General features: G+C 53.4%; 9 protein-coding genes across 9 annotated transcripts; 6 read left to right on the forward strand and 3 right to left on the reverse strand.

Annotated features, from left to right (window-relative positions):
• Window positions 1-143: 143 nt before the first annotated feature.
• Window positions 144-1,157, forward strand: SFC1 (Mitochondrial succinate-fumarate transporter; the record flags this gene model as incomplete). The annotated part of the gene is made up of 2 exons (XM_064842608.1): window positions 144-221; window positions 252-1,157. 2 exons carry the CDS (start codon window positions 144-146, stop codon window positions 1,155-1,157), a joined length of 984 nt encoding a protein of 327 aa, XP_064689798.1.
• Window positions 1,158-1,575: 418 nt separating this feature from the next.
• LTS14_009931 (uncharacterized protein) lies at window positions 1,576-2,620 on the forward strand (the record flags this gene model as incomplete). The annotated part of the gene is made up of 2 exons (XM_064842609.1): window positions 1,576-1,929; window positions 1,988-2,620. 2 exons carry the CDS (start codon window positions 1,576-1,578, stop codon window positions 2,618-2,620), a joined length of 987 nt encoding a protein of 328 aa, XP_064689799.1.
• Window positions 2,621-2,821: 201 nt separating this feature from the next.
• Window positions 2,822-4,333, forward strand: LTS14_009932 (uncharacterized protein; the record flags this gene model as incomplete). Its single annotated transcript, XM_064842610.1, has 1 exon — window positions 2,822-4,333. One exon carries the CDS (start codon window positions 2,822-2,824, stop codon window positions 4,331-4,333), a length of 1,512 nt encoding a protein of 503 aa, XP_064689800.1.
• Window positions 4,334-4,841: 508 nt separating this feature from the next.
• Window positions 4,842-6,242, reverse strand: CPA1 (Multifunctional pyrimidine synthesis protein CAD; the record flags this gene model as incomplete). The annotated part of the gene is made up of 2 exons (XM_064842611.1): window positions 4,842-5,134; window positions 5,198-6,242. 2 exons carry the CDS (start codon window positions 6,240-6,242, stop codon window positions 4,842-4,844), a joined length of 1,338 nt encoding a protein of 445 aa, XP_064689801.1.
• Window positions 6,243-8,028: 1,786 nt separating this feature from the next.
• LTS14_009934 (uncharacterized protein) lies at window positions 8,029-8,600 on the forward strand (the record flags this gene model as incomplete). Its single annotated transcript, XM_064842612.1, has 2 exons — window positions 8,029-8,169; window positions 8,382-8,600. The coding sequence occupies 2 exons, from the start codon at window positions 8,029-8,031 to the stop codon at window positions 8,598-8,600; spliced, it is 360 nt and encodes a 119-aa protein (XP_064689802.1).
• Window positions 8,601-10,380: 1,780 nt separating this feature from the next.
• Window positions 10,381-14,737, forward strand: DRS2 (aminophospholipid translocase; the record flags this gene model as incomplete). The annotated part of the gene is made up of 3 exons (XM_064842613.1): window positions 10,381-14,291; window positions 14,348-14,378; window positions 14,618-14,737. 3 exons carry the CDS (start codon window positions 10,381-10,383, stop codon window positions 14,735-14,737), a joined length of 4,062 nt encoding a protein of 1,353 aa, XP_064689803.1.
• Window positions 14,738-15,394: 657 nt separating this feature from the next.
• Window positions 15,395-16,126, reverse strand: ISY1 (NineTeen Complex (NTC) component; the record flags this gene model as incomplete). The annotated part of the gene is made up of 1 exon (XM_064842614.1): window positions 15,395-16,126. One exon carries the CDS (start codon window positions 16,124-16,126, stop codon window positions 15,395-15,397), a length of 732 nt encoding a protein of 243 aa, XP_064689804.1.
• A 2,313-nt stretch (window positions 16,127-18,439) lies between these two features.
• LTS14_009937 (uncharacterized protein) lies at window positions 18,440-19,273 on the forward strand (the record flags this gene model as incomplete). The annotated part of the gene is made up of 1 exon (XM_064842615.1): window positions 18,440-19,273. One exon carries the CDS (start codon window positions 18,440-18,442, stop codon window positions 19,271-19,273), a length of 834 nt encoding a protein of 277 aa, XP_064689805.1.
• A 259-nt stretch (window positions 19,274-19,532) lies between these two features.
• LTS14_009938 (uncharacterized protein) lies at window positions 19,533-21,362 on the reverse strand (the record flags this gene model as incomplete). Its single annotated transcript, XM_064842616.1, has 1 exon — window positions 19,533-21,362. One exon carries the CDS (start codon window positions 21,360-21,362, stop codon window positions 19,533-19,535), a length of 1,830 nt encoding a protein of 609 aa, XP_064689806.1.
• Window positions 21,363-22,545: the final 1,183 nt, after the last annotated feature.

The raw sequence follows: 22,545 nt of genomic DNA on the forward strand, positions 1-22,545 counted from the left end.
AACTGACTGTCGAAACCACAAAAACCTTATACGAATCAGTTGCGAGCATACTGCAGAGCGATCGAATCTTCTATCTTCTAGCCAACTCCGAAGTAGGTCGCGTGCACGCTTAGAATCAAGGCTGGGTGGCCTTTGAGTCAAACATGTCGGCGAAGAGTACTTCAGGACCAGGCGGGAAGAAGCCTACTTCCGTAGCAACGAATCTGATAGGCAAGCACGTTGTGAGCTCTTGACAGTTCGCCATCTAACAGTTTGTAGCTGGTGGCGGGGCTGGAGCAATGGAGGCTTTGGCATGCCATCCTCTTGACACAATCAAGGTCCGCATGCAACTTTCGAGAAGAAATCGAGCTGGCGGGAAGCGACGTGGATTCCTCAAGACTGGCATGGAAATTGCAAAGAAAGAGACACCTCTTGGTCTTTACAAAGGTCTGGGTGCGGTTTTGACAGGCATCGTGCCGAAGATGGCGTGTCGATTCACATCTTATGAGTATTACAAGCAGATGTTGAGCAAGGATGGCAAGGTCTCCACGAGTGCAAACTTCTGGGCAGGTCTCTTGGCTGGTGTGTCAGAAGCTGTGCTTGTTGTCTGTCCTATGGAGGTGGTAAAGATCAGGCTTCAGGCGCAACATCATAGTATGGCCGATCCTCTGGACATACCAAAATACCGTAATGCCGCACACGCGCTGTTCACGGTGGTCAGAGAAGAAGGCTTCAGCGCTCTATATCGTGGTGTGTCTCTCACAGCATTGAGGCAAGGCACAAACCAAGCTGCAAATTTCACTGCATACACGGAATTGAAAGCTTGGCTCCAGTCAAGAAATCCAGATCCAACTGCACAGCTACCTGGTTGGCAGACTGCCGGCATCGGTCTCATCTCGGGAGCTGTTGGACCTTTCACGAACGCGCCCATCGATACGATCAAGACCCGACTACAACGGCAGCCCGCCGAGCCTGGTCAAACGGCAATGGGCAGGATCACGGCGATCGCCAACCAGATGCTGAAGCAAGAGGGTCCCCGAGCTTTCTGGATGGGTATCACACCTAGGGTAATGCGAGTTGCGCCAGGACAAGCTGTAACATTTGCGGTGTATGAGTACCTGAAAGACAAGCTCGAGAAGTCACGAGAGATGATACCTGGGGGACAGTACGAGGAGTAAGAGGAGAAAATGTCGACACTAGCCGGGCGCATGACACTCTCGATGACTGTTATAGACATACCACACAACTAGGACGGGTTATGGGTGTTCAAAATAGTTGGATCGAGTCCAGATGAATGTATCAGCAGTGCAGACGACCGAACCTCGGACAAATTCGCCGCGGTAGAGCTCCAGATCAGGCAGGTCGTCAACATTGGATCCTGACCTTCAGTACCTACCCCTCCCATCTTATCTGCTATCTTGTCTTTCCGATTTAGACAATTGCTACGAGGTGCCCTTTCTGTCAGCGACATGTATACTACACAGTGTCAAAGGTAATGCTAGGCGCTTTCTCTGTTCGACCTCAGACATTTTCCTATCGCTCATTGCCTCTCTGCCTTACATTGCACATTGACACTACAGCTGCTGCATATGAATCATGGCTACCAATGGCGAGACGAAGCACGAGCATGCTGTCATAGGCACAGAGAAGAACTTCTGGCGATACTCATCGCGGACAGGCTTTGATCTCACGCGTAACAAAGACTCCCAAGGATCACCTCCATCATCGAATGTCACCGTTGAGACCAAAACAACGCCGATCACGGTCGACCCTGCAAAGTCTGCCCTTGTGATCATCGACATGCAGAACTTCTTCTTGAGTGAGGCGTTCGGACGGAAGAAAGGTGGCGGCCATGCCGCTCTTGAGCAGCTCGTTGAGCATGCCGTACCTGCGGCCAGGAAAGCCGGCATTAGAGTCATATGGCTGAACTGGGGGCTGACAGACGCAGAGGTAAGACTACGAATATCTACCATGATCATGAGCTCGCGCTGACGAGCCCTCTTTGCAGATCTCGGCCATGCCACCTGCTGTGACACGATCGTTCGGCTTTGACATGCTGAACGATGAGGAGGGAAAGATCGATGGCAACACCTTCGAGGCGAAGACGATTGGCTCGGCTGCTAACAAGCACGGTAACACGACGTTACCTGGAGACTCCTCAAAGAGTCAAAGATACTACAAAGGCCTCGGAAGTGAATGTGGAATTGTGGAGGATCCATCGACTGGAAAGGAAATTGATGCTGGACGACTGCTCATGCGGGATGCGTGGAACAGTGCGCTGTATCCACCTCTAGACAAGGCGTACAAAGAAGGCACGCAAATAGAGCTCCGGCCAGACGTTTGGATCCACAAGAACAGAATGTCAGGAATGTGGGGTGCGAAGACGGAGTGCGAGGACTTTCTGGAGAAGGAGGGCATCAATACTCTGTTCTTCACAGGCGTGAACACAGATCAGTGTGTCGGAGGAACGTTGACGGACAGCTTCTCGAAAGGTTATGATTGCATACTGCTGAACGACGGTGCGGCTACCTCGAGCCCGGATTACGCACAGCAATGCTTCGAGTTCAATGCGGCAAATACTTTTGGCTTCGCGACCACATGCAAAGCTCTTGCAGATGGTGTCGGGAAGATGGGCTCGTGAATGAACAGCATGTGAATAGCGGCGGGTAAAGCTGGCCTGCATGGAAGGTAAAGCTGGTCTGCATGGATCCTTGTCACGTTACACAAAACCTTTTTATGCTTATACTAGCTCTCAGCCACTTCAATGTCAATGGACCTGTCACTTCGACTGCACTGTTGTCTCACTACTAACTTTCGAGGCTAAATCGCATCGCTATACAACATGATTAGGAACAACAACAGTGGCTTGAAGCGCAAGAGACAGTCTGCGACTCCGACCTTTGACAACACTGGCTCAAACGCAATTGATCTGACAGAAGATGATGCGACGCCCGTCGCGGATACGTCGATGCCGTTAAGCACATTCCGTCGCCATGAAAGTCCATTGGTCCTTCACAGTTCGCAGGTCGGCTCCCGCACTCTTTCACTCAACAGCAACACTACGCAAGTCTCTTCTCAACACAGTGAGAAGCAGCATCAAGGGCTTGGCGCTTTCTCCAATCATAGCGAGACATACGACAAACATCTTTCAACCTCGGACACGATATCTGAGGACCACTACGACTCTGCAACAGCAGCGATTGAAGACCAACGATCCGCACGTAGGGAACGTGAAAGCAACGGCGCGTACAGGTTTGACAGTGACAAACAGTCACTACCTGCGGAGCAAGCATTGTCTATAACAAGCATGAACCAGGCCAACCACACCGTTACCGTATCTCTTCCGGCATCGCCGCCCGTCATGAGTCGCTTGGAGCGCAGACTTCAACAAACCATGTCGCCTGCCCTAACATCGAACAATCCCGTGGCAAACCGGACCATAGACCCTCCAACCCGGACGGATACCCCTGTGCTCGACGTGGACACGGACATGATCGACGTAGCACCACAACGAACACAACCTGAACAGAACAGCCAGCTCTGCAACATCCCAGAACTAGCCTCGCCCTACATTCCACATACCTCCATGCGGAAGGCCGTCGAATACAGCAATCCCCAAAAGTTCAGCCTCAAACCACCTTTCTGGAACCGGTGGTCTACGAAACAGTACTCCGAGTTCGCCGAGGACCTTAGGGAGCAGTTCGACCCCATTCGTTACGCGCAGAAACTTAACGTCCCGGTTGAAGAAATGCAGCATATGTTTACCTCTCTCGTTACTCGACCATTGCATCATGCTGCCGAGGCAGCGAGAAGAGGCGAGGAAGGCATGCAGGAGATTATGGACTTGTCCAATAAGTTCGGTGGTCGTAATAGACGGTGGGGTCGTGGTGGCGAGGGCCCAGGTGATGAGCCAGTCTACGGCGAACTAGCCGGAATTGAGAAGCAGACCGTTATCCTCACAACAGAAATCGGATGGAAGCGTAAACTTCGCCTCGGCCAGCTGTCAGGTATCGATGTCAAGTTCCTTCAATCCCAGCTGCTAGAGCAGGACAAACCGCTGTTCTGGCACGGCGAAGCAGAAACCGAGACCGATCTTGAGCGTCTGAACGAGAAGTATGGAAGTCGCATTCGGCACTGGGGAGCACGGAACAAGGATGGTAAAAGGCTTTTTGGTGCTATGGCTGGGATAGAGCGAGGTGTGATTCTGGTACAGACCAAGTCGACCACGTCTAAAGGGCGGTATCGATTCAAGCTCGAGGAATTCGTAGAAGCTGATGATCGGTGTCTTGAAGGTTGGCTTTCGATGGCGGAGCAGAGGGTGCTGAGGGCGGAGGAGGACGAGGAGGACGAGTAGAATCGTGGAAAGTGAAAGGGTTCTTGGGTTGCTGATGCCACATACAAAGCTTGGTAGCACAGCATGGTAGCCTGATGTATCCAGACAACGTGCAAGCGCTGTATCACTCAAGCATCCGTACAGCATCTCGCTCGTGACCTTCTTCATGCTGGACAGGGCTCGGAGACGGTGCTCGGTGGGAAACTGGAGTATGTCTTCGTGATCGACCGTAAGAGAAGGTACTGCAGGCTTTTGCAACCACCAATCGCTACGACGCGAAGCCAGAGATACGACCGTGGCGATGCGTCTGCTGACTCTTTTTCCACTCGATCCTCATGCCAGAGAGACGCCAGTAGACAGTAAGAAGCGACTCCGCGAGTCATGTCACATATTGCAGCCATGCTGCTGATTGTTTGCGTCATGAGTTCATCTTGCTAATTAGCTAAACCAAACACTTCCATTCGCCGTAGCATAACACAGTCTGTCGTAACACCCCACCAGCCAACGAAGGGTCTCCTCGTGCAAGCACCTAAGCATAAACCGGAATCTCCGTCGCAGCACCGGGAGCCACCCCAACTCTCTCCTTCGCCAACAAATCTACCAACAAAGGGCTTGGCCTCATCTCCTTGTTACCTGGCTTCAACCTATCCTGTTCGGCCTTGTAGGTCTTGACACTGTTCAAGTATGCATCAAACAGATACGAAGAATCCAATGGGCCTCCTTTGGCCTCGGGGTGGAACTGCGTGCCGAATATGGGACGAGTCTTGTGGATGATTCCTTCGTTTGAGTCGTCGTTGAGGTTCACGAAGTACTCCTTGAAGTCTGATGGGAGAGTCGACACATCGACAGCGTATCCGTGGTTCTGAGACGTAATGTGGCACTTACCAGTCGTCTTGTCCAGAGCGGGAATGTTGTGAGCACGGTTTCCATACTTCATCTTCTCGGTCTTGCCGCCGGCCGCGATAGCGAGGAGCTGGTGGCCGAGACAAATGCCCATGATCGGGACATTCGTAGTATCCATGAGCAGACGAAGATTGTCGGATGTCTGACGGCAGTGAGTTGGGTCACCAGGGCCGTTGGAGATGAAGACGCCATCGAAGTGGCGAGCCAACTTGTGGATAGGGTAGTTCCAGGGCAGGACGGTAACGGAAGCGCCTCGAGAGACGATCGAGCGGATGATGTTCTCCTTGACGCCGCAGTCGATGAGTGCAATGTGGGCGTCGCCGACTGGAGACGGGACGTGGAAGGGTTGCTTGGTAGACACGCGAGCCACCAGGTTGATCTGACCTGGGTCTTCATATGCCTCGTCTTCGTCTGCATCGTATTCCTCTCCAATTGTAATGCGACCAAGCGAAGACCCCTGCTCTCGTAGGTGCGTGACAATAGCACGCGTATCCACACCAGTAATCGCTGGCACCTTCTCCCTGGCACACCACTCCGCCAAGCTTTCCACAGCGGTCCAGTGCGAGTACTGTAAAGCCACATCTGCGACCACAATACCGCAAGCCTGGATGTTCGGGCTCTCGAAGTACTTCAGCAATCCAAACTCGTCTCGTGCAGCAGACGGTACGCCGTAGTTGCCGATCAATGGCTGGGTGAAGACCAGGATCTGTCCGCGGTACGATGGGTCGGTCATAGACTCTGGATAGCCTACGAGCGACGTCGTGAAGACGGCCTCGCCGCTAATGTTCCTCTTCGCACCGAAGCTCTTGCCGTGGAAGATGGGTCCATCACGGATGGTGAAGGTGGCACGTTCGAAGGAGGGTTTGGTGGAGGTCGTTGGCTTTGGTGTGATGGAACGGACCGCACTGTCGACTACTGTGGCCTTGCACCTGATCTGGAGGGCAGGCCTGATAGTCCTGCTTGTGAAGGCGGTATTGAGGTGGAGGGCATTAGCCTTGGACATCCGGCTGAAGGCGATGCTCGCCATATTGTATTATTTGCTCCTGGGTAGATAAGAGCTCTCTTCAATTCACGTTGGCTTTCCAGAGATGGTCTGAAATGTAGTCTGTAGCGGACACATGATTAGCATACCGTCCTGAGAAGGATTGTACAGCCTCCACCCCGTAGCATAGCACCATGTGTCAAACAATCGCCGTTGTTATCTTTGCGGTGAGGGAGGATGGTGCGTCATACCTTGCGAGGTGAAAGTGGTTGGCGCAGTCATCTAGACGAGGGACATCCGAACAGAGTTGTGATGTGAGATGGACAGGATTTACAACCAGCAGAAGTCGTAGTTGAGGCTCGAAGATGTATTTGTCGTGGTGGGGGAGTAGATAATTAGTAGCACAATGGCACGACGAGGAGGATGATAAGAATTAAGCTCTTGTGCACAGACTTTTCTGACGCTAGTTCCAATTCAATCCGCGATGCCGGCCGCTCTTATCGCTCAACCTCACTTCATTTCACCTTGCAAATGACTTTTCACGTGCCTCGCATGCCAGCAGCCATAATTTGGGCATCGCAGGCCAGTGCCGTGACTATGTGTATAGCAGACAGCACCACTGCTGATTCACGAAGATCAGCATGCTGAGACTGATCCCCGATAACATATTGCCAATTTGCGGGTCGCTTCTATGGCTGAAAGACGCATGATTTAGGCAAGGTAAGAAGCTGCACACAGTCCGCATGACAATGCCAGGCTACCGACCTATATGTCAAGCGATCGTCCGTTCAGCGGAACATGATCTTCTCCAGCGCCAAGCTGTAGCGCTCGCCAGCTGATGGAAAAACATGGCTCGAAGAGCAAAGGACATCGAAACAGACGTGAACATGATCTAGCTCTCCATTGACAGAGAGCTCGCAGTCAGCACGTGTTCATGAGAGAATCATTTTACACACCTGCAGCATGCCGCACCCCAGCCAACTCTGGACATGGCAGTACGGCGTCCTTTCACGCCTTCCACAGAGCAAGAATTGGGCAACGCTTCACCGTGCGCTCTCGCCTGGACACCCCTTTTCAAGCTCTAGAACTCGTAGTGGTAGGTCAGGGATTCGGACCCAACGCGGTTTGTGGAAACACCTACTCCCCAACGGCCAGGTGCATCTATGCGGCGCGGCGTATGGTAGCCTCCCGAGACGTAGTGCGATGTCTCGAGGTATTCCTATACGCTGAAAAGCGGTTGCTCTGAGGACCCGGGCCCTCTTGCTCTGTGGGTAGGCGTATAGGATGGAGGTCGAGGGTTGGAAGGCGTGTAATAATATGAACAACTGTCGACTTGTGCAGCAGAGGAGGTAACACTTCACCGTGCGCTCTCCATCCAGCACCATCTCCGTAGCCGGAAAGCTCTAACGAGGCTCCAGACACCAGTAACATGGCTGCAAGGGCATGCCCTCACACGTGGTTTAACGAGCACGGTCTAAGACCAGCTACGCACTCCCACGGCTCGACCACCCTTCTTCAGGGTCGCTAGAAGATAGCCCAAACCATGCTCGTATATGTCATGGAGGTATTCTCTAAAAGCTGAACAAGCGGTTGCACTGAAGACCTGGACCACATACTTGCAAGGAAGAAGAAGAATTGAGTGGGAGAGCGCGACCTTTTGTTTTGAATCGCGCGGGAGCGCGATGCGGCAAGGTGCGGTGCTTCCCGTGCAGACCCGCTCCTTACCGCAAACAAGGAAAGCACGATCTAGCCACCTAGCACGAAATTGTGCGAGGGAAATACAAGTCAACATGCATCGAGTCACACTGTAGGTGGCGCTCATCTCGGCAATATGGCACCTTCAGTGGCAGAAAAGACGCAGAAGAAACTGAAGCAACAACAAACCAAAGCGCCGACACAGTCAAAGCGTGCTCTTGCCAGGAAGAAGGCTCCCGTGGTGTCGAAGCCACACGAGCGGCAGAGGCAGAAAATCGTGGGTGACCTGCGACCCGTGGTACCATCTACACAATGTCTACTTACTGACACATAGCAGGCTCCATCACCACCGGCCGCAGCAAGTTCGAAGCCCTCTTCTGTACAGATCAAGAACGATCGATCTACTGTCAATGCCCCTGTAGATCTCCTAGACTGGAACTGTGACTAGTAGTCAGGGCTCTCTGCTAGAGATGCTGATATGAAAATCAGAAGCTCACGCCGAAGCCAAAGACCACGTCTGAGCCGGAGACCACGCCCGAGGTGGCCTCGAGTCCTGGGCTAGAAGTGAGCCATGAGCTCGAGACAAGTACTGAGCCGGAGTCCTCGCCTAGGCAGGATAAGGCCGAACTACGTCAAAGACTAACCGTTCAGCGACCTGGCAAGTTGGTAAGGGTCCCCGGCTTCTTTGCAAGTTTAGACCGCAACTGATGGCACGCAGGTGGCGAAGCAACCAAGAATCAACCCGGCTGTAAGTTGTCTCAAAAGACTATCGCGTGGCATTAGCTACCGAATGTAATGCCAATGGCGTCAAAGAAACCCACTGCATGGAGAAGCTAACACATAACAGCTCCTCCCAGCCCCCAAGCGTCCGGCTGGTAAGAAGACCAGCAAATTGTCCCTAATTCGTTCCCTCATTCACGACAACTTGTTTGGTGGGCTGGACGACGCCTCGTGGTCACCACATGCTCAACGCATGCTCAGGAGAGTCCGGAAGCGGGCGGTCGTAACCCCTTCCGAGACGCCAAGGCAGAAGAGGAAGACGTGGTTGTACCGTTGGCTGGCATCCAAGCAATTTTCACCAGCGAGACGGGCGGCGCAGGAGCGTGCGAACAGACGGCAGTTGCGCGACTTGAGGCAGCTGTGGAAGATCAAGATGGGATTGTTGTTGGCGCGGGCTTAGAATGGTGAGGCGGTTTCGAGCTTGGGGTGACGACGACATTGACGATAGCAACGATGTCTCACTGTGCCATGGGACTGCATTGGGAGGTATATGGCAAGGCGTTATGGTATCGACGATTAGGATACTCGGGATGTTAGCAGGCCTCGGTTTGATTGGTATAAGCGTCCCCTCATTAGCTCGCTTCAATGGCCACCTCCCACCCACATCCACAGTCTGATTCGAACCATCCCATGACCACCATATCATGCTAGGCTAATTTGATGCGCCGCCGCAAGATTTAAATAGCTTGCGAGAATTGGTCTGACCAGAGCGCTGTATGGTTCATACGTCTCCAGCCAGATCCTCCTGCGATAGTATTGCGGTGGAGAGAGCCGATCCTACGGCTCCCTTGACTCGGCCATTCAAGGTTCGGTGCGGGACTTGTCCAGATTGCATTACAGGAGCATGTGCACAAGTCCAGTGATAATGTTTGGAAGCATAGTATAGCAAGTCGTCGTCCACCTATCATGTCCCATCAGTTCCAGATGTCGTCGTGCCATGAGCTTGTTCGAACGCCGTTGGACTCTTCATCAGGCCCGCAGCTTGACAGAGCTGACGAGCAACTGTTGACTCTTTGCGGATCGTAGCGATTGCTAGGTCTCCGAGTAGTACTACGGCCAGCCCTTGAGCGACTAGGTATCCCATCATCCGCTGCGGTGGCGCAGGAGTCCGTTGTAGGCCAAGAAATGTCCTTCGTTGTCCGTGACATTTCAGAGTGTTGGCTCGTCTGATCGGACGGGTTGCCATACTTTCGACGTCCTGTAAGATGTGATGACGGGATGATCGCAGGTTGATGAATTATTGTAGGATACATGTAGTGGTCTTGGGGTTGAGACATTTGTAGTTCTAAGGGACCCACTTCTCCACACATGCGCCATCGGGCCCTGCAATGCACGTGGTCCAACGCGGAATAGCGCGGCATGGCAACATTGGCAGGAGCCTCGTCAGCCAGCTGCGCCAGCGTCTAAGGCAGTAAAGCTATTATTGAAAGACAGCAACGTTGAGCGTCTCTGGGTGGTCTGTAGAGAAGCGGAACAAATGCACGCATTCTGGCGAAAAGGACCAGTTTTGGAGTGAATTTCACCAAAGGCCAGTAACACCCAGCTCGTGCATAGTTCTAGACGGATAGAGAGGGAAAGAACATTCGAGCTTGCAGCGCGTTCGGCTCCGGAAGAGACTATTGCATTGTGGGACATATTGAGCATCGATGGTGGGACAGAGTGGGACATAGTAGGCGTTAGCCGACCCATCTCGCGTGGCCTGCCCATCATGGCGGGCAGGCCAAACACCCACGATGATCTCCTACATCTCAGCGACGACGATGACAATGAAGGGCCGACGTATCACTCAGGCCAAGCACCACCGATGAGCGACCAGGAGATGCTGCACACATACAACATCTCCAACTCGAGTGCGCCGCGTATCAGCACATCCCACGATGACTTCGTAGGCGCGCCGAGCACGAGCGGGCTACCTGGCGGGCCAGGTCATGCCTCGACTGCTTCCGGGAGTAATCTACAGCCTCCAATGTTAGGACAGACAGGAAGAAACTACTCGCAGACTTCAGACCTGGAGAACTACCAAAGATACTCAGATCTCGACAATGATGGCTATTCGGACTCTGCCTCTATGGCAGGAGGCTACGCAGCAGGTGGAGGTATCGACGAGGAGAACGTGCCAGGTCTGCCACTCAACAGGTCGCAAAGCAAGCATAGAAGTCGGAACAGTATTTTGAGCTTAGGCGGAGGCATCATGGGTCGAGCAAAGAACATGCTCGGTATGGGACCGGAATACTCGGAGATGGATCTGCCGCTCACTGAGCATGGTGCGCGAGCAGATCACGTGGCTAGGACGAGGACAGACAGTATGCCGGATGGCTCACCTCCATCACGGACTACACCTGGCGCAACCTTCAAATTCGGCCTGCCTTCGATAGGTAGACGAAAAGTCGATCCTAGTACCCTCGGCCCACGCATAATTCACCTCAACAATCCGCCTGCGAATCACGCGAACAAATATGTCGACAACCACGTGTCCACTACCAAGTACAATGTCGCCACGTTTTTACCTAAATTCCTTTACGAACAATTCAGCAAATCCGCCAACATCTTCTTCTTGTTCACCGCTATCCTGCAGCAGATTCCGAACATTAGTCCGACAAACCGATTTACTACTATTGTGCCTCTGGGTATAGTGTTGCTCGTCTCGGCGGGAAAGGAACTGGTTGAAGACAATCGAAGAAAGAGCCAAGATCGACAGCTAAATCGCTCGGCTGCGAGAGTACTCCGAGGTACCCGATTTGAAGATGTGCGGTGGATTGACGTTCAGGTTGGCGATGTCGTTCGTGTGCAGAGCGAGGAGCCATTCCCGGCCGATCTTGTGCTCCTTGCTTCTTCCGAGCCGGAAGGACTATGTTATATCGAGACGGCGAACCTGGACGGCGAGACGAATCTGAAGATAAAGCAGGCCATACCCGAAACATCCACCCTCGTCTCCTCAGCCGAAGTCGCGCGACTGGGAGGCAGAATCCGAAGCGAACAACCAAATAGCAGTCTCTACACCTACGAAGCAACCCTAACCATGCAAGCCGGCGGTGGCGAGAAAGAACTCCCTCTCGCACCCGACCAACTCCTCCTCCGCGGCGCCACCCTTCGGAACACTCCCTGGGTCCATGGCTTAGTAGTTTTCACCGGCCACGAAACCAAACTCATGCGCAACGCTAGCGCGACCCCGATCAAACGCACGAACGTCGAGAAGCGAGTCAATATCCAGATCCTCATGCTCGGCGCCGTCCTCATCGCCCTCTCCATCATAAGCAGTATAGGCGACATCGTCGTCCGCGTCACTATCGGCTCCAAACTCTGGTTCCTTGACTATGACGGCATCAATGTCGCAGGACAATTCTTTGGCGACGTCTTTACGTACTGGATCTTGTATTCCAATTTGGTGCCTATCTCGCTGTTCGTGACGGTGGAGATCATCAAGTACTATCAGGCCTTTCTGATATCCTCAGATCTGGATATTTACCACGCCGAGACTGATACGCCGGCGAACTGTCGGACGTCCAGTTTGGTGGAGGAGTTGGGGCAGGTGGAGTACGTGTTCTCGGATAAGACGGGCACGTTGACTTGTAACATGATGGAGTTTCGGCAGTGTTCGATTGCTGGGATGCAGTATGCGGATGATGTGCCGGAGGATCGCAGAGTAGTGGATGGGGATGAGTCCGGGGCCGGGGTGTATGATTTCAGGGCGCTGGAGAGGCATCGGTTGCAGGGGCATAACGGGGAGCAGATTCGGGAGTTTCTGAGATTGCTGTCGACCTGTCATACGGTCATCCCGGAGATGAATGCGGAGAAGCCGGGGATCATAAAGTATCAGTCTGCGTCGCCTGACGAGGGCGCGCTTGTGGATGGTGCTGTCACGTTGGGCTTCAAGTTTGTGGCTAGACAGCCAAAAGCGGTCACGATTGTGGTTGATGGGCAGCATGAGGAGAGGTATGAGCTTCTCGCCGTCTGCGAGTTTAACAGTACGAGGAAGAGGATGAGTTGTATCTACCGCTGCCCTGATGGCAAGATACGATGCTACTGTAAAGGTGCCGATACTGTCATTCTTGAGCGGCTTGCGATCCGGGATGAGATTGTGGAGAAGACGCTGTTGCATCTAGAGGAGTATGCATCAGAAGGTCTCCGCACGCTTTGTCTAGCCATGCGCGAAGTGCCTGAAGCAGAGTTCAGGGAGTGGCAAGATGTGTACAACACAGCCATCACTACAGTCTCCGGCAACAGAGCGGACGAGCTAGACAAAGCAGCCGAACTCATCGAACACGACCTCACCCTCCTAGGAGCCACAGCCATCGAAGACAAACTCCAAGACGGCGTCCCAGACACCATCCACACCCTCCAAACCGCCGGCATCAAAGTCTGGGTCCTCACCGGCGACCGACAAGAAACCGCCATCAACATCGGCATGTCCTGCAAACTCATCAGCGAAGACATGACCCTCCTCATCGTCAACGAAGACTCCGCTGCCGCGACCCGCTCCAACATCCAAAAGAAACTCGATGCCATCCGCTCCCAAAACGCCGGCAACCTCGAAATGGAAACCCTCGCCCTCGTCATCGACGGCAAATCCCTGACCTTCGCCTTAGAAAAAGATCTGGAGAAATTATTCCTCGACCTCGCAGTAGCCTGCAAAGCAGTAATCTGCTGCCGCGTCTCGCCGCTCCAAAAAGCCCTCGTAGTGAAACTGGTCAAACGCCACCTCAAAGCCATCCTCCTCGCCATCGGCGACGGCGCAAACGACGTCTCCATGATCCAAGCCGCCCACATCGGTATCGGCATCTCCGGCGTCGAAGGCCTGCAAGCCGCCCGCAGCGCCGACGTCTCGATCGCCCAATTCCGATTCCTGCGCAAGCTCCTCCTGGTCCATGGAGCGTGGTCCTATCAGCGAATCAGCAAGGTGATTCTATACTTCTATTATAAGAACACGGCGCTATTCATCACGCAGTTCTGGTATTCATTCCAGAATGCCTTCTCGGGGCAGGTGATTTACGAGTCCTGGACGTTGTCGTTTTTTAACGTCATCTTCACTGTGATGCCGCCTTTTGTCCTCGGGATCTTCGATCAGTTCGTTAATGCCCGGCTTTTGGATCGGTATCCGCAGCTCTATCAGCTCAGTCAGAAAGGGGTGTTTTTCCGGACGCATAGTTTTTGGTCGTGGGTCGGGAATGGCTTTTACCATTCGCTGTTGCTGTACTTCGTTTCGGAGTTGATCTGGTGGGATGATGGGGTGTTGCCTTCGGGGGAGATTGCTGGGCATTGGGTTTGGGGCACGGCGTTATACACAGCTGCGCTCGTCACCGTTCTCGGAAAAGCGGCGCTCATCACCAATATCTGGACAAAGTACACCGTCATCGCCATTCCTGGGAGTCTACTCATCTGGTTCATTTTCCTGCCCGTCTACGCTATCGTGGCGCCTAAGCTCGGTTTCTCGAAGGAGTACACGAACATTCTGCCCGTGGTGCTGAGTTCTCCGAAATTCTGGCTCATGATGATCGTGCTTCCAGCATTGTGTCTGGCGAGAGATTTTGCGTGGAAGTATGCCAAACGGATGTATTTCCCGCAGAGTTATCATCATGTGCAGGAGATCCAGAAGTATAATATTCAGGATTATCGGCCGAGGTATGTCGAAGCATTGCAGCTCATGGCAATGAAATGTGCTAATCTTTTCTGTGTAGGATGGAACAGTTCCAGAAAGCGATCAGGAAGGTACGACAAGTGCAGCGGATGCGTAAACAGCGCGGGTATGCTTTTTCGCAGACGGACGAGTCGCAGGCCCGTGTGCTGCAGGCTTATGATACCACTCGTGAAAGAGGGAGGTATGGTGAGATGGCTAGTAGTCGGCGTTAGCTCCGCAAGTCTACAGCTCCTCGGGTTTGGCAAGGTGTTTTGGAGTTCTTGGCAAGGCTATCTTTGCCGTATGTATGGTAGTGCTATCTTGTGTGCAGGCTATGTACGAGGACATGGAGGAGCTTCAATGGGCCGCCTTAGGCTTGCGCAATGCGTCGATTCTCGCAGTTGACGATGTTGTCATGGTAGCGGGCTTTGAAGGTGCCGTAATAATGTAGAATGTGTTGTGAGAGGCAGGAAGACGCGAGGGAGGTGTTCCAGACCGCCGCAACTCAAGGCTATTGGAGACGATACCCGATGTAATGATGCCCTACATACCGCGTCTACTCGACTTCGCACCGCACCATTCAATCATAGGAAAGGCAACGGGGTAGCTTAAAATTGTGCAGTCGCATCGGGGTCCTGATTTGCTCTCGCGTCTAAGTAGTCTTCACAAGGCAGAGCTCAACAATTCCGGTCCTGCATGCCAATGTCGAGATCTCCAGGTCTACTCTCGTGCACCCAAGTTGCATGAGTTGTCCTCTTCTTCTGTCATTTATTGTTGGGGATACTAGCTTCTCTCTACGCAGTGCGGTGGTCCTTGGTGGTAATTGTCAATTTACGCAGCATGACGACGCAGTGTGCAGCGCTAATGACGGTTGTAGTGATTATCACGGGCGGTATAGGAAACCGGGTTGTACTCACCACAAGCGAGAGCGCCCTCCTTGGACGCAGAGTAGTCGTGAGCATAGCTTCCAAGGTAGGCCGGTCTGTAAAGAGGAGGCACAGCATCAAGCCGACGCGATACATCGGCGTGACCCAAGTCTGTTCATGCTTCTTATCCTCGAATTTCCTCGGCACTGTGTTCGAACGTTTCGTAAGCATTGTTCATCCATCTACAGCTTTTCCAGCAACGTCCGTTTCCGCCTATCAAGCAACTCTGCCTCGACCTCCTCAGCCGTAGGAAGTTTCCACACCACTCCATCCCCCACATCACCAGGCAAAGGCTCCCACGTCTCCTCCACCTTCTCATCCTCACCCATCAACATCTCATACGCCTCCCTCTCCTTCTCAACCTCATAAGCAAGTAGGCTGCCATCCTGCTCATCAACATTATACCCATAATACCCCGCATCGACTCTCATGCTTAGTTGCTGCCGCGACTCCTTCTTCCTCTCATCGTCAGGTTTCCGCGTCGCAGCCTCAAACAATTCCTTCACACCAGGTAACTCTCTCGCCCGCCCAAAATATCTGTACCCCTTCCCACCCCCCTCAATCACCCTCCCCTCATCATCCGTCACTCGTCCACCACCACGCATATAATTCGGCCCTCCCAGTTCCTTTATTCGTACTTCCCACTGCCATTTCTCCTTGAATAATCGATTGAGCTCATCGTTCACATCTCGGATCTGGTAATCACTGAGCGCGGGATCTTGGATCTTGGTGAGTTTCCGTGAGACCTCCTTGAGCACTTGACCACGCCATCGTTCACAGGTGGGGATATGTTCTTGGACACTGATCGCTTTTGGGCGGCGGGTCTTGTTGATGTCGAGGATGCCGAGGTCGGATGCTTGTTGGGCGCGGAAACGGAAGAGCATAGACTGCGCTTTCTCTGCGTTTCGGGCCATGGTGGGCGAAGTTGTGGTTGTTTGTATGTTTTAATCGTGGTTTGCATGGAATGCTCAATGTTCAAATACTGAACTGACTCGCGTGGACGAATGCCGTGCGCGACGGTCCGCTGCTGACACAGCTGGGATCACGTTTCGAGGCTGAAAGGCTAAATTTATACCACCTGCCGCGCTCGTCTCTCCCCCGCAGCATGAACTATATGTCTCCCCAGTGGTGCATACCCACCCTCAAGAGGACTCGACTCGTGGAGAACCACATGAACACTGACAGCACCTGGATCAAGCGCACTGTGGCGCTACACAGCAATCAGTGCCTTCCCAGCCCAAAGTTGTCTTACTGGCCATGATTCTCCTCACACAACTCGCTTACGCCTTTCATCTCAATCCGGACAATGCTGAAGAATCTTATGCATTTCACCACGCCGCTCCCGGAATCCTTTGGGCGATTGGGTTCTTGGCCATGCTTCGGGAGGAGCACAGAGTCAATACTGCGCCTTTGGCCAGTGTACGGCTTAGCTGTCAGCTGTCAGCTGGGAGCCAGTGGGCGATCTAGATGCCCGTATGGTATATGCTTTACTGCTTTGCTATCTGCAATCCTCTCGTTCTCACACGTCAAATCGTCTCGAACATCTCTTCCGGCTTTCGCGCTGCACACAATCTTGAAAGCTCTCCTGTCGTGCACGCTGCTAGATCCTGAACACCCACAAGCTCGATCCACAGTTTTGCGTTGACTGCGTGGTCTTGAACAGCCTCACCATCGAGTTCGCGAGCACGAAGTTGACCAGAAACGAGCATGTCGTCCACAACCCCATCCGCGACCACACTCTCCACTGCGACATCCACGTCAACAAGCTTCCTCACAACACCTCTACTCACTATCTTCACACCACCCGCGAGCTGTAATCCAAATTCAATTTCGACATGGAGTAGCTGTGCCTCAGCTTCAGGAACTTGGACTTGCGCGCCGCAGCTGGACGATAACTGCCTACCACTCCCGAGCTCGAAGTTGTCCACTGCGATATTCAGTCCAGGTGTATGTCCCATGAGCTACTATGCTGCAGGGTTCTCTGGACTTCCTGATGCGGCTACTACTGCTTGGTGTTGTCCTTCGTATGTACTGTCTGAGGTGAACTTGGCTCAGATTCCAAGCACTAACGAGGAATGATTTGCAGAGGCGCGATATACAATAGTGGAGCCTGCGCATCACGAATCACGGGCGCTTACGCCACCACCGCTATGTCGGAAGCTACAACCACGGCGAACAATCTAGTGCTTGCAACCGCAGACGCGGGAGTAGCAGTATTTATCGGTGTCTTCCCGACCATACAAGTCGCATGGGCAACCAGTGATCTGCCGCTTTTCACCCCGGCTTCTGCACCTATTCTAGCTAACGCGGGTGCTCAAAGTACAGCTTCTGCTTCGTCGTCTGCTACAGCATCAAGCAGAGTGCATGCGCACAGCTCAGCCATCTCAACGGCCGCACAAGCAGGAATAGGTATCGGAACCGCAGTCTTCGCCCTTGTACTCCTCGTCATAGGTGGACTCCTACTATGGCGAAGACGAAGGAGGCACATCGCCACGACAAAAGGGCATGGCTCCCCCGCCGAAATGCCGGGACATGAGATGGATCTCAAGCGTTCACGTTTCCGATACGCCGAGCTTGGGCATGAAGGCGTGGTTAGCGAGTTGGCGGTAGACAACAAGTCGCCGGCTGTGAATCATGGGCGGCAAAGCGTGTGGCATGAGATGGAGGGCGATTTCACGCCTGTAGAGGTTAGGGGGCATGCGCCATCGATTGGGGTCAGGTTTCCGAAGGTGGATGAAAAGGATGGGGTGGAGAGTTGAGGTCACGAGAGATTTGGTATGATGAGATAGGAACTCCTGTGTAGTCCTCAGTATGATGAGCTGATTGCAGCGTGTACTGCACTTGGGACGTGTGCCAATTGTCGTCCGCGTGCTATGCCAAAGGGTAGCAGCCGTAAGCGTTGGTGCTGCCCACCTTTTACCAGATATCTGACACGTGCCTTGATGTGCCTCACTCCTCCGTCAGGACATTCTACTGCAAGACTTTTGTCGGCAGTGTTTTGCTATGGGTTGCCACAGTTAGACTTTCGGCTGCTCCCTCTAGCGGCAGTGCTTGCATTCACTTTCACATGCTTCATGCTCCTCTTACACTTTTCTGGCGCAAACGACAAAGAAGGCAGCAAACAACACTAGACCGTCTACTGCGTTGAGGGAGTAAGAGATACCACTGCTGGATGGCCACAATACACAACCCTCCATAACTCTCACACCACACACATCTCCACCACCATGGCCGATCCATTCGAAGTGCGCATGCGCTTCACCTCGCTCCTCCACCACCTCAACGCCAGCACCACCTCTGCCCTCAAAACCGCCTCCTACGCCACCAAATACGCCGAATACAGCGATGACCTGCACTCCTGCATCCTCGAGCAGCTAGAACGAAACAACATGAACAACCGCGCCAACATCATGTATTTCCTCCCCAGCCTATGCGACGTCGCGCGGGAGAGAGGGGAGGTGAGTTACGGCCGGATGATGGAGAGGGATATCTTGCGGATCGTGGATGCCGTGGCGCCGGATGATGGGAGTGGGGCGGCCAATGTCAAGGTGGTGAGGAAGGTTTTGGGGGTGTTGGAGGGCAAGGGGTTCTTGCAGGGGCAGACGGTCAGCGAGTTGGAGGAATTTTTGGCCGGGAGAGATTTGGTTGATGGTGGGCTTGGAGGGTCGCCGGGGCATGCGGTGGTGAATGGTCATGGTCATGGTGTAGGAGGGGGGAATGGAGTGATAACAGCAGATGCGACGGCCCAGAATTCCACCATCCGATCGACGCCGCAGTCGACGGCGAGGGATACGGGCGCTGCCGTGACCGCGTATAATATTACTCCGGCTGTACGGTTGGATAAGCGGCAGATCGAGCAGCGGATTGAAGAGGATCGGGAACGGCATAAGAGGGCGCGGGAGGGGTTGTGGGCGGTGCAGCAGGAGAGTACGGGGTTGAGGGAGGATGTGGAGTTTGAGAGGAGTTGGGAGGAGGGTGGGAGGGCGGATGAGGATGATTGGCAGGTTTGTGGGGAGGAGAGGGATGAGCGGCGGACGGGATTGGAGTTTGAGGAGGTGTAAGGCGTTTGGTTGGCTGGTGAGATGAGTGTTTTAAGCGAAGGCGCTGGAGGCGTAAACGTTATCTTATTTTGAAGGATGCTATTATTACTCGAGATACAGTGAGCTCATCGACTCATGGTCGCCTTCACTATGATGATCAACGGGCCAGCCTCATGACACATCTGCAAAGCTGACTTGCCGAAACCTGAGCCCCACCACGATCTCAACGATCAGAGTCACCCCAATCGTAGCTCACCAATAGCTACCTGCGTAGGCAATACTACGAAGACGACCCAGCATTACAAACAAAACTCAACGCCGCCGCCGCCGCCCCAACAACCTCACAGGTAGGCGGGAAAAGGATACACGCGATGATCTCCACAATGCCCACCGCCATCGCCGCCTTACACACATCATCGTCCCATGGATTATCCTTTCTATTCGGATCCATCTCGAACTTCAGCCGGACCCAGAGTTGAGCATCCACGCCTTGACTCCCTTCGACCTGATCATTGGACCAGAGCATCAGCCATTCGGCCGCCATCTTACATATGGGAAAATCGTCGAGATAGTGGAAGGAAGATCCTCGACCTATATTCTGAACGCCGCGTTTGAGGTTCGTGCAGAGCTGATCCGACTTTTCCGTCACGGTGACGTTGGCTATAGTTGCCCAAGCTCTAGCTAGGATCTCCAGGACTTCAGGGGAAGGGAAGAAAGTATTCCCGATGATCTCGGCCACGAGGTCCCCGGAGTAGAAGCGTGGATCGTCGAGTTCTTTCACGTAGGTTATACCTGGGATGGTCATGGCGGTTGGGCAGACGAGGGCGGTGCTCGGGGCGTTGCCGATCGGGGTTGTCATGGGGAGGGTGCAGGAGGTTACTATCATGTTGCTTAGGCTGGCGGAGAGGTCGGTGGAGGATAGGTTGCCGAGGTAGACGTTGGCGCCTGTGGCTTGTTGGACACTGAGGTGAGGGTGCGGGAGGTGGATGATCGAGGGGTTGAGGCACTGTGGGTTGCATTGGGCCATTAGCACGACCATGCAGATGAATTTCAAGCGCTTGCCAGGGAGACAACTCACGCGGACGTCACGCTCTCCTGGGATCTGCGTAGTGTATTGACATTTCCACACAGTTCCGTCGCTGGACTGCGTAAGCACGTACTGATCCATCCCATCCGGTGTCGTCGGGCCGTTCTCGAACTGAAATGTTGCGGGACAGGCAGCACCACTGAAGATGGGGTCGCTGCCACTGTAGAGTGGGCGGACCTGGGAATTATTGCATGTGCACCATACCTTCTCCATTGCCGTGGCCATTGACATCTCAGCTACATGGCACTCGAGGTTCGGCTGAAAGGAGTAGCTAGTTGCTGTTGGCGTTGGTGTCGGCCTGGGCGTGACAGCGCCGTAGTTGTTGTTATTTGCGTTGGCTTGCAAACCATTCCCCGGCATGGCATTCTTGTTAGCAGCAATCTGCTTGTAGTGCGACGGAGGCTTATGGTGCGAGTTGTCACCTTCATAGACTCGCTGCTCCTCCTCGCATCGCTCTCGATGTCTGCTGAGTATTGCAGAACATCTTTGATTGGCCGTGTAAGTCCCTTCGACCTGCGAGGGATACTGATTCTGCTGTTGGTTCACCTGCATCTGCTCTTGACTCTCCCTTCGTTGGTTCAATGGCAATTGCTCGCAGACCGTATAGCTGGTTGAACCAGTCTGTGTACTCAGCCGAGAGTCCAGTTGTACATCACCTTGCTCGTTGCCTTTGTCTTGATCATCTGTATAACCCTGACTATACTCACTCGTCTCACCGTGCACTTTTCCTTGGGCGTAATCATTGCTCTGACCATACTTGCTGACCTTATTATACTCATTACTCTCATCATAAGTACTGCCTTGGCCATACATATCACCGCTGACGCCCTTATAGGTCGGCACAAGTGGATTTGGCGTCCGCCGCGCGACTTTGGCTTCTGCAGGTGTAGGACACGGTCGAGCTGTTCGACTCGGCTCGTCGCGAGCGTGTCGGAAGTATCGGTGGCCGTCTTCTGTCGCCCTCCTTGCGACAGATGGAATCGAGAAAACGGCCAGAGATATCAGGATTGGCGACATCTTCATCTTGGCTTGGGTGATATGGTGACGATACGACTACTACAGCTGCAATCTTGCGCAAGACTCTGTAACGACTGTGTTCTTAACTCTAAATAAGCCCAGAAAGACCGACGATGAACGGATGTATGCGACGGTCTGGACATCTGCGGTAGCATGTGGCAAACGACCACATGGGCAGTCGATGATCAGGATAATAGGAATGCATGTGGTTTTGGAGCATAACAAATCGAGTATCACGATCTCAACTATACGGAATGTCTGGCCTAAGCCTCTAAACAGAGCACCGCTTCTCCTGAGAAGGATATCTGGCCAGAGGATGAATGCTTCCGATAGCTTCAAATGCATGAGCATCGCGAGGTGATGAGGTCGGCGCCTATGCGTCGACATTGATGGTCCTGTTCGAGCCTTGTCTCCAGGGCCGTCTCGACGATACCCAATTGTCATCTCGATAGATGGAGGGTTGTTTTTGACTTGGAGGATGTTAGCGGTCCGTGAAGGGAGTATCGCTTCCAGGTATCTGGACCACTGTGAACGTCGATATTTCAGTAGGGGCCCTCGGCTGATGGGGTCCGCTGCTCGCCATATTTGTGATCTTATGCTCTTCGGCCATTGCCCATTACTGAACGTTGAATAGTATCAGGAGATGAAACGCTCTTCCGATGTTTTGATCGAGCCGCTTGTCGCGTGGCTTGCCAAGGATCCGCGTTCAGGTCGACTTCACATCGGCAAGAGGCTGTCTTCGAACCACAACAACATCCTCCCTTTCTTTTCTTGTTGTCATCGCGATCGACCGTAGCTAGAGCCAAGCACTGCTGTGATACGCAGGATGGAGATGAGGCGCGACAGGCGCTGGTGCTGTCACGTGTGGCTTGGTATGAGCGATTTACTGGAAATGCCTCACGCCTTTTCCTGTTCAAGGAATGAGCAACACATATCGCCTGAAGTCCAAGCTCGAGCACGATCCGGCTCCGCCATCAGGGCTGCAAAGACGAATGTCACACGGAAGCAAGCACTCCAAATGGTAAGGTAGCACTCGTGGTTCACGTAATGGTGGCTACTCGCGTGGACGACGCGATGAAGTCGCGCATCCCAACGGGCTGGCGTAGCATTCAAATACCACAGGTAGCCGTAGAGATAAAAGGCTATCAGTACCTCAACTCCCTATCTCTTGCGCTCTGACTCGACATTG

This window comes from Recurvomyces mirabilis (assembly GCF_035927965.1).
Source record: "Recurvomyces mirabilis strain CCFEE 5264 chromosome Unknown scaffold_35, whole genome shotgun sequence".
NCBI lineage: Eukaryota > Fungi > Ascomycota > Dothideomycetes > Mycosphaerellales > Teratosphaeriaceae > Recurvomyces > Recurvomyces mirabilis.